Source organism: Pundamilia nyererei, unplaced genomic scaffold (genome assembly GCF_000239375.1).
Source record: "Pundamilia nyererei isolate P.nyererei 1_Seehausen unplaced genomic scaffold, PunNye1.0 scaffold00183, whole genome shotgun sequence".
Classification (NCBI taxonomy): domain Eukaryota; kingdom Metazoa; phylum Chordata; class Actinopteri; order Cichliformes; family Cichlidae; genus Pundamilia; species Pundamilia nyererei.
Genome location: NW_005187584.1, coordinates 363217 through 374079, shown reverse-complemented (window position 1 = coordinate 374079; position 10863 = coordinate 363217). Strand labels below are relative to the sequence as shown.

Genomic DNA, 10863 nt, shown 5'->3' with positions numbered 1-10863 from the left:
GATGCGCCCCAGGCTTCACGGGGACGAGCACACAAACTAAAACATGCAGTGAATTAGATTAAAGATGACGGACACTTTTTTTTTCTTTGCAGACTCACATCAACGAGTCATGAGAGGAAACGATGTTTATTCTCTCTCTCCCGAGATGATTTACTCTTTAATAACGTCTCTAATCTGGATTGACAGAAATGTAAGAAGGCGGTGACTCTCGCTCTCTCTCATGAGTGGGTGTGTCTTCGTGTCTGAACACGGCGTGCTCCAGTAGATAGACAGCTGCATTCACCTTTCTACCTGCCAGGTGAGACACGGAAAAGACAGTCAAGTCCTCGCAGTAAACCCGCTTCTTCACCAGTCTGAGAGGAGCTGAACGCGAGTGGTCCGCTGACCCTGCACGCCGGACAGGTGAGCTCATTTACCTGTAGACACACACCGTGCTGCTGTTTTGTTTGCGCAGTTATGCTAACCATTTAACCAACTGCCTTGCTGATCAGGATGTATGTAATCGTGTTTTTCCCCTCCCCAGTTTCCAGGTAAAAAAAAAAAACCCCAGACAATCAAAAACACCTGTTGCGTCCGGCTGACCTGCGATTATCAGCGCGACCCGCAGTGCTCAGTATCATTAACCGGGTACCAACACCTCGGTAGGCCCGCAGTTGTGAGCTCCGGCAGGTACAGGAAGAGCACCAAACGCCTGCCTCTGTCCGCAGAGAGATTCCCGCATGCAGAACTTGTGTTATCCGCACAGCTGGAAACTTTGCCTGGGAATTTCTGTGCTCAAATTTCAGTCATTGTTTCTGGTCGTGTGTGTAACTTCCCATCCCGGCCTTTAGCGCAGGGCTGCCTGCCACATGGTTTGGAGGGATTTCTGTAAATCATGTTTTAAATCTGGGCTGCATAATTGAACTATTCCAGCGTCACTGACTGTTACACGAGCAGAGTCAACATCAGTGTCGCCACTGTATCATTTGATTTAGCAGCACTACAACCCAACAGCTGCATGCTGGTGGGCCTGACCTCCTCACGCATCTGCTGTCCCAGCAGAGTCTGATCTCCAGAGGATTGTAGCGTTTCCTTTAAGACTGCCCAAACTGAAGCCGATCACAGGTTCACAGCAGCAGCCGCTTTTCTGGCTGTTCAGGTGTGCTTCCAGTAGTTCAGTTGTGACATATCCCATGGAGGGCATGGCAGTGTTGTTACCACTTGCAGACAAACCTTCAGTATTTCAGGTATGTTGGTGAACCAGCTCTGTTCTCAGAGGAAGGGTGTGACTGTACTTTAGAGTGGCAGAATTTAATTAAAACTGACAATAAAAGGCTACCTGCTGCTGGCACTAAATACTTCACATAAGGATGTTATCGCACACTGAGTACATGACTTTAGCATAATGAAAGGAAAAAGGATTGCTTGTTTCCCTATGCAGCAATACAAATAAAGCAGCACTTCCTGCTATACTGTGTCTTCCTTTCATTTAGCATGGCTGAAATCACCTAAGTGACACTAAAAACTGAAGAGGAGGAGTGATACGAACAGTCTCAGTTCAAACTGACTTTAAGTAGTAGGTGTAGTTTCTTGAAGTCTAAGGTTTTCAAGAGGACTCAAATCCAGAGGCTTTGAGCAGTTTCTGCCTTTGGAAACTCAAAACCTGTACTACAGGTAACTCTGTGGTTACATGTGCCAGGGTCAGAGGTCACTGAAGGCTTCAAACGTTCTGCATTACGGGTTCTCCCACATCAGGCGGGCCCCAGAGGGGGTGACTGCAGGTCGTCATGAGCAGAGGAGTGAAACTAAGGTCACTGAATATCTTGACCAATAAACTAATGTGACCTTTAACACTAACCCCCCCCCCCGTATTCTTATCAACTAAAGCTGTGGGATGAAGCGGGCATGTCAGGTGAGATGTGCTGAGTGGCCTACAGCTTCACAAACACGTATTCATGGTGTAAATGCTGATGCAATTTATTACATTTTGAGATGCTACAAGTAAAAGCAACTTAAATTCATTTTACTTTAAAAGTCCAACATGTTGATTCATGATTGGTAGATTGCATAAAGCCCTAAATCAAAGAAAACAGACAACACATGAAAGTAAAGTCATATCTGAAGCACAACATACACAAATACACATCACTGTGATCTGTACCCTCACCACCTGGAAGCACGTCCACTAGGTGGCGCTCTCATCAAAGAATAAATTAGGGAGACCCACCACAGTGGGTGCGCTAGCTCCGCTACAACCACAACTTTTAATCCCTCCAATTTGTAAAGTCCCTGAAAAACAACACGTATATGGCACATATCTCATTCTGTCAACAGCAAGTAGCACACACTGTAGTTCAATGACAGTTGCATGTTTGTTCAATGCACTACGAGAGAAGAGTTTCTGCTTACAGCACAGGGGCTTGTTCTCCACGCAGATTTATAATTTCAGCAACATTTATTACAAAGCAAAAACTCTACACAGCACCAAATGCTCAATGAGTGAGTCATTGTGTGGCAATCACAAACATTTCAGCAATGTGCTCTTCATTATCCGTTTTTTCCCCTCTCATAACCAAAAATATCAGGACCTGAAGAAATCTAAAACAAAACACTAGAATATCTCCTTTCTGCAAGCAGGAAGTATGAGACCGGACAGTCCTGGATGTGACAGCGGGGAAGCTTGGCCAATGAAAACTGAGGAAACAATGTGAGGAAAAAAGAAATTTACAAAAATAAATATAAAGCTCCCTTTCTCAATAAAGACAACGAGCAGGATACAAGTTTCATGGAGGGAGAACCGAACAGTTTCCACATGATTTGGTCGAATGTAAAAAACAAGAATGCAGATTTACACACAGCATCTGAGCATGAACTCAGGTTTGACACAGGCAACACATGCATTTCATTTGGTACTGGTTCTTTTATGGGCCAGCTGGAAATGACAAGCTCATATGAAATATTGGCAGAAGACTGAAATACTGTACAGCAGTATATGTGAGCACATATTTAGTTTCTACAGAGAGATTATTATTGGCTGTTTGCAGCTTTAGCCCTTTCTGATAATAAAGAGGGAGCCAGTTAATATTGATACAGAGCTGAGATGCATGTACACATCTGTACACTCTCAGTAAGCATGCACATAGAAACAGTGAGTCATATACAGTCATACCACTACAGTTTAAGAAAGACAGGGTTAAGTGGAAAAAAAAAAAAGTTCCCCTCACAAACAAAAAAACCCGCAAACACATCGAGCTGATCGATGTCCACGGATCGCCGCTAAGCTCCACCTCTTCTGCGCTGGAACAAGGTGGGAAACATATGAAAGCCAGAGCTACCAGCACCGAAATCAAGGCTTATTTCTTTGTTTTATAATTACAGCAAATAAAACAAAATATAATGCATCCCCTTCAGAGTCAAAGGCTGTGTGGCACATGGGCAGCCCTCACAGGGCCTCGCTGCACAGCACGGCGAGAACAGAGGCGCAGCACGCTGTAACAAAGAAGCTGCCACGTTGGTATCTAAGACACTGTAACAGCCACAGTGGACCAGACAGGCATGTCCCATGAAGAGTCTCGAGGAACTGTTACATCCAGCAGAGGCTTTAAGCCCTTTGATGGCACACAATGACCACAGCAGGGGGGCAGTTCCTTCATTTACACAGCAAAGAATCATGGGAGATTTCTTTTGGCTAGGCTTAATGTCACATCAGTTCAAAGAAATATGCAATCACATTTTACAGATCATTAAAAAAAAGATGAGTGTTTCTAGCACTCACACATCCACTTCCTCAACTTTGGAGGATATTAAAAAAAAAAAAAAAAATCCCACTGCCAACTCATGACTGTCCAAAGGATTCTGGCCAACAGAGTGTGAATGGGTGAAAATAAAAGATAAACACACAGGAGGACTGACAGCATGTGTGCGCACGGGCGAGAGCCTGAGTCACCGCTTGTGATAGGCACCTGAAAAAGATGGAAGAGACAGAAAATGAGCTCCATATACTGCAGTGTAGCGCTGCCACAAACGATTGATAGTCGACGTAATCGTGACTAGTTGACTAATCGTGGCCCTGCTGCAGTGCAATTTATGCTGCAGTGTTTATGAACTCAAGTTTTCCAAGGTAGCGTTCAGGAGTTTATTAATATGAGTGACGAGAAACCAGCTCTGGTCGAACTAAACGCCTTCAGCACTCTCACGTGTTCATGTAGGCAGTGCTAAGAAAATAAAGGGAGACGTTCCTATTTAGACATTTGGCCAAAACAAACCACTTGAAAGAAATGAAGATGTTCATTTTAACATTGATGATGTCAAAGATGAGGCCCGGGGACCAGAAGACTGGACATCTGGACAGCAATGAAAAATGTAAACTTTAGACTTAACTGGTTGTTTTCCTACTGATAAATGACCAAAGTAATCAAGTAAACTTTTTGTTTGTTCATTCCCAACTTCAAGCTTATTTGGATGCAAACAACATCGAGGAAAATACAGTCGGGTCTAAGCTTTAGCACAGAAACTGCATTACTGAGAGTCTTTAATGATCTTCTCTCAATCGCTGACTCGGGGCGCCCTGTGGTCTTAGCTTTGCTCGATTTGTCCTCTGCTTTTGATTTGGTGGACCATAATGTCCTTTTAATGAGGCTTAAGGTGGGCATCACGGGCAGTGCCCTTAGCTGGTTTAAATCCTATCAGAAAGGTCCTTTTCTGTCACCATGGGTACCTGCTCCTCCTCCATTGCCCCGGTCACCTCTGGTGTCCCCCTGGGGTCTGTACTGGGTCCTATGCTGTTCTCTTAATACTTGTTACCCTTGGGCCGAATCCTTGAAAAATACAATATTTCTTTCCACTTTTATGTGGATGACATTCAAATCCATTTTGAACTGGCTGAGGATGTCACGTCATCGTTGCAACACTTCTTCAATTGTATGAATGAAGTTAAAAACTGGCTGCTGAGCAATTCCCTCATTCTCAATGATAAGAAGATGGAAATTATAATCGTCGATAGTCAGGCTGAACTCAATGATGTATTTGGGCCCTTTGCTGACTCTTTCTGATACCCGGGTGTTGTCTTGGACAGTTCCTCTAAGCTGGACAAACACGTGTCCTCGGTAGTTGAATCCAGTTTCTATCAATCACGTCTAATCTCCAAGGCCAAGCCCTACATACCACGTAAGCACCTTGAAAAACGTATCCATGCCTTTGTTACATCCAGATTAGTTTACTGTAATTCCCTTTATGCTGGTCTCCATTCTGCCCTCGTTCAAAATGGGACTGGTAGGTTTGAGTCTATTACTCCGGTTCTTTCTGACCTGCACTGGCTTCCCATTAAAATCACATTGATTTTAAAATCTTATTGTTCACGTTTAAAATCATAAATAATACCACACCCAGCTATCTTACTGATCTCCTCAGCTTTTACACCCCTGGGGGAGCGCTTAGATCAGCAGGCCAAATGCTCCTGGTGTGACCTACATCTCGGCTCAACACCAGAGGTGACCGAGCATTCGCCTCTCTTGCACCCTACCTCTGGAATAATCTTCCTCAACCTATATCTGCGTGTTCGTAATGGCACTGTGTTTTATCGTTTTGCTCTGATTAAAGCTTATCGTGTTTAACCTTCAGCCTTTGGCTTGTGCCTACTGTATATTGCATAGTTATGTCTCCCACCTGTCAGTATATTTGTATCTGTAACTGCACTTAATTGATTCTGTGAAGCACTTTGGCACACCCCGGTTTTGAAATGTGCTATATAAATAAAAGAGATAAAAAAACAAAAACTTCTTAGTTAAATACTGTAGTATTACTAGTATATTTAGTTAATTAAACTTCTGAGCCAGTGTTGAGTCTGACAGCCTGATGTATTTCTATCTGCAGATTCAAAGTTAACTCTTCCTTTGCAGAACACACGCAGCCAGGAACGCTGGGAGAGACACGGCTATTAGCATCAAGCAGACTACAGTGCAAAAACACCAGTGTTGAAAAAGGGCAGCAGCTGCCTTGTTTAGGTTTTCATTTACCTCTGTAAGTTGGATCAGGTCTGGCTGGAGCGCGAGGGGCAGCAGGGTGATCTGGGTAGACGTAGCCAGGACTGACATTCTCATAGTCATGTGTGCGCGGCTGTGGAGGCCTGAAACACGTGCAAAACATTAATACATTTCTGCTTCTTTACAGACTGGACATTTCTTCTGGTGAGAGCCGTGTACCTCGGAGGCTTGTAGTTCTTCTGCCTTTGGTACTCGTACTCCTCTCGTGTCCTGGGCCGGACAACGTCCTCGGAGTTTGGCTGGAAACCAACAGAAATTATGGTTCTCGTCCCACAGAGGAAATACAGTCTTATATGGAAAAAGCACGCATGTTAAAAATATGCACGGTCATGGAAAATTACCCTGTAGTCTCCCTCTTGCCGCCTCCTCTCCACTGCCATCCTTTCCATGGCCAGCCTCTCCCGCTCCTTCTCTTTCTCCCATTCGCGATTCTTCCTGTACTCCTTTTTCTCCTGCTCCATCAGCAGTCGGGCGATTTCCTGGCAAAGCGAGGCGACTAGGTCATTTACCCCAGAATACGTCCTACATGTCACATGACATAACTCTACACAAGCGTCCCAGATGTCATCAGAGAACACCTGGTTCACACGAAGCAGCCAAAGCGACACCTCCAGTGCTGCAGAGCATCTTTGCACGTAACATTTATCCATGTTGGAGGAGGAGTTTCCACACACTCACCTCGTCTTGTGCCACTTGGGCTGCACGCACGTGCATCTGGCTCGCCTGAAACCAGAGAAAAGGTTACGTTCTCACACAGATGTTACGTGATGTTGGAAACACACAAGAAAAACACTTTCAGTTTGGTTTTTGACATCAAGGCTTCAAGTTCTTTACAGCTTTGATAACGGAGTCAAATGCTTTACTGTCATTGGCTGCTCTGGAGCCAATCACGTTTCATCATGTCAAATCAAATAATGCACAACAAAAAGACATTTATGGGCAGAGTTATTCAAACCTTTTCATTTCTTTACAAAACTGATTTCTAAACAAAGAAGAAGAAACTCAACCACACACAGACCGACAGACCTTTAACTTTGCTCTTTGCGCACACTGTTTGCTAACTATAAGCTAATGTGATTGTTCCCTGTACGTCACAGTGTGCGTGCACATATGGACAACACGTACTTCTCTTCTGGTTTCCTTCCTGACCTTAATTTCCTCCTCTTGCAGTTTCTTGGCCACCTCCAGGTCCTTCAGCTCTTGCTCGCGCAGATCGAGCTTGGTCAAACCCTTGGTGGCCTCACTCAGTCCGTACTCAGTCTCTGGCATTACTGACCCGCCGCCACGGTGCGCAATACGACCTGCAAAAGGCAAATCATGACTAACAGAGCAGGGCTGCGATGATTATTTATTAGGATTCGCTTCAGCAAAAGGAAATCTCATCTTAAAGGTGCAATTTACATAATTACAGAATAAAGTAAAGTTTGTATCGTTTTTCTTGATAAATTAAAATGATTTATGGATCAAAATCATTTGTCTGTTGAATGATCAATAATTTGATGCCACATTCACACAAAAATACATTCAGCAGCAGTTTGATCAAAGCCAATGCACCTTTAAAGGGCTGCAGTGCATCTCCACTGGTGTTGTTCGCTGTGTTTGGGTCATTTAAACCTGTGGCAGATCTCAAATCAGTTAAAACCATGAAATGGTAAAGTTTAGCTTGTTCAATTGACAAGAACACACAACCAGCTCTGAAGCCCTTTATCAAGGAAACATTTGAGCTTACAAAGCTCATCAAGCCATAAGAAAGCACACAGCACACGCCTCACTCCAAGCACAGAGACAAGAAAACTCCACACAAGGCGAAATAAATCATTGGCCTCAAACCTGAAATCACAAGATCGCTGATCATGAAAACAGTGAATCTAACGTGTGTGTTAGCGATCGCTGTTAGACTGACCCACCACCTCAGACTGCCACAGAAAGGTTTAGCACACCACACAGCCCCCCCGCAGAGCCCAGAGGGAGCTCGGGGTGATACCTGTCTCTCCGCTGGGTTGACTATGACTGCGTTCCCTGCCATGACCCTCCCCCTGCTGGAGGTCCCAGAACTCCCTGCTGTCTCCTCTGCCTTCATCGCCCCTATGATCTCCAAACAGCTCATTGGGGCTGGACTGGACACGGTGCCGTCCCCTGGTCCTCTCAAAATCCTCCTCTTCCCCCTCCCAGGAAGCCCTCCCTTCCCTCAGCCGGTCCCGGCTGTGTGCTGGCTCCACAAAGGCCTCTTCGAGTCCTCTCTCCCTGCTCCGGGTTCTCGCTCTTTGTCTTCCTTTATCTCGATGTCCGTGTCCCTCTAGCTCTCTGTCCAAACTTCGTCCTCTGTCTCTGGATCTTTCTCCGTCCCGCCCCTCTGCTCTTCCCCACCTGAGGTCCTGGTCTCTGTCCCTCCTCCGATCTCTGTCCCTCCTCTGGTCTCTTGCAGTATACCTCTCATATTCCGGTTCTCTGCCTCCGTCTCGGTCGTACTGCCTGTTCTGCTCTCTGACCCACGTTTTGTCCCTCTCTTTAGGAATTTGTACTGGAGGTGGTCTAGCTGGTCTCTCTTTCCTCCTCACCACTCTCTCTGTGTCCTCGTACCCTAAATCCCTGGCTCTGCCAGTCTGTGAGGGCTCGTGCTCTGGATACCTGTCCCCGTGCTTGCCCCTGTTGTGCATCAGGTGCTCAGGAAAAGGATCTGCGTGCCTGCTACGGCCTCCTTCTGCCAGCAGATAGCCCTCTGGGTATCTGGAGCGACCACGGGGTGCTGCAGCATCCAGTTTTGGGTGTCTGCTCCTTTTAGGTTCTGTTGAACTATAATCTGGAGAGTAATCTCGACGTGAGCTCACCGGAGCATCGTATCGCCAGGGGGACGTCGGTGTGTGATGTCTGGGTTTGTCCAAGTCTAGAGGTCTTCTTGCAGCTGAGCAAAGCAGAGTGAGAAGGCACGATGATGATGATGATGATGAGGATGATGATGATGGTGGTGGTTGATGAAAACAGGGAAAGTTAACAACAACAGACAGGTGTAATATAAGTCAAGACAGTTAGTGAGCACCGGGTTAGATACAGCACCTGTGAGGAGAGCAGTGGTTAGAAGAAAGAGGAAATGCAGAAGATGACATTAAATGACCCAAAACGTCCCGGCAGTTGTTACGGTTGGAAAATTAAAATGTTGCAAAGACAGCAACAGCGAGTGTTAGCCGCTATCAGACAGTCTGACTGGATATAAAGACACTCAGGACTCATGATGGGACATCAACCAGTATATGATGTTTTTAAATGGTTACAAATGGTCTGCTCCTCCATTGCACTCCACATGCCACTGCTTTTGTAAATACAGACGCTGCAGACACCAACAGAGCAAACTGATGATCTGAGCACTTCACCTTTAAGGAAACCTGTTTGTTGGGAGTCGACATGTGAAATGTTTGAATGAACACAAATGAAAGGAAACGCACAGCGAGGAACAAAGCTCAGGCCAGTCCTCGCCGCACTGCCAGTCAGTGCAATGGCATTCCAGTTATCCAGCCAGCAGCAGGGAGGTACGAGCAGAGCCTGACACCTGCTCAGACGCCCACGGGCATTCGCTGTTTGCTCACCTCGTCTCACTTTAAAAAATTTAAATATTCTCCTATTTTTAACCTTTTATTCTACCCTGACAGCTGTTCAGTGACGAGAAGCAACATGTTTTTGTAGTCAGAGAGAGAGACTGTGACATCATCACAGTCACAGGTGCAAACGCCCAGTGGTGACGTTACAGGTGAGTAGTTACATAAGTTCTCACAGTCTGCAGTCGATACAGAGAACAAGCAGGTGGACTGACAGCGAGAGGCTCGCCCATCCCCGTCTGCGCCGACGAAGGGCGGCTCTGCGCCGACAAACACCAACACGGAAACTATTCAAATCAGCTTCCGTGACAGTTTAAATGAACAAACGAGCACAAGATAAAAATCACTCACGAGCACTTTAAGTAGAAACTGTGTGTGTGTTGAATTTTTGCAGAGCACCAAATTGCTAGAAAACCAGACTGATTTTTCTTCTGTTGACTAAAAGGAAAAAAGAGATTTTCCTCTGTGACACCACTGTAGAGGTTTAGTGTTCTGAGTCAATCTCAGAAACAAAACACCCAAAAGGGTTGAAATGGCAAAGCTGGTAGTCAGCATGTCACATTAGATTTAGCAGCTGCAGAGAGAAAAGCTGAGCTTTTATTAGGAACAGGAAATTTACTTCCTCCCACACTCACAACTGTGGTTCAAGACCTGCGACCGCACTCATGCCTCAACAAGACGCAATAAGAAACGGCCGCAGCGCTTCAGGCACAGAAGCAATCGTGATGACATTTTGGATTAGGACTTGCAGCAAAGCTTCAATTTTTCAACATGAAACATAAAATTGTGACACTGAGCTGCTAACACGTTTTAGAAGCCCCAAAAAACACTAAAAACATGTTGTTTTTTTTTAAAAATACATCAGGAGTAAATCTAAAATTGCTCCTAATTCACTAAATGCCAACTCTGGTACAAAAGGCTCAATCAGCGCTCTGCACTGGGAGTAAAAGGACGAGTTATTTCTCTGCAGGAACACGCAAGCCTTCCTTCAGGGTTAATTATGTGCTTATAAATGCATTCCACAATCTTCAAGTCAGCAACAATCGCCATGAGTGTTAGAGACTTGCCCACCGCACTCAAAGCTGGAGACAAAACCAAATCCGGCACAGAAACTGAGACCGATCACCTCCCGTGGCCTTACTCATGACTTTATATTCTTCTGTGAAAAGCTGTGAGAATTATTCTTTAATCCTTGAAAGAGTAGTTGTCAAACAGCTAACAGATCATCTGCAGAGGTTTATTTGAAGAGTTTC

The 10863-nt window shown here is 45.3% G+C and overlaps 1 protein-coding gene across 3 annotated transcripts in view; it reads right to left on the bottom strand.

Moving 5' to 3' along the window:
• Positions 1 to 1931: 1931 nt before the first annotated feature.
• The window catches only part of ccdc50a (coiled-coil domain containing 50a), an 18406-nt gene continuing 9474 nt past the window's right edge, over positions 1932 to 10863 (bottom strand). For 2 of the 3 annotated variants that reach the window (XM_005746753.1, XM_013914283.1), the window contains 6 exons: positions 7170 to 7321; positions 6699 to 6743; positions 6362 to 6499; positions 6180 to 6259; positions 5994 to 6103; positions 1932 to 3941 (listed from right to left, as the gene is read on the bottom strand). In XM_005746753.1, the coding sequence (XP_005746810.1) occupies positions 3922 to 3941; positions 5994 to 6103; positions 6180 to 6259; positions 6362 to 6499; positions 6699 to 6743; positions 7170 to 7321 (545 nt within the window). In that variant the 3' untranslated portion in view covers positions 1932 to 3921. Of the gene's footprint in view, positions 3942 to 5993; positions 6104 to 6179; positions 6260 to 6361; positions 6500 to 6698; positions 6744 to 7169; positions 7322 to 8004; positions 10842 to 10863 lie in introns of those variants that run through there. The other variant, XM_005746752.1, reaches the window with a different exon arrangement.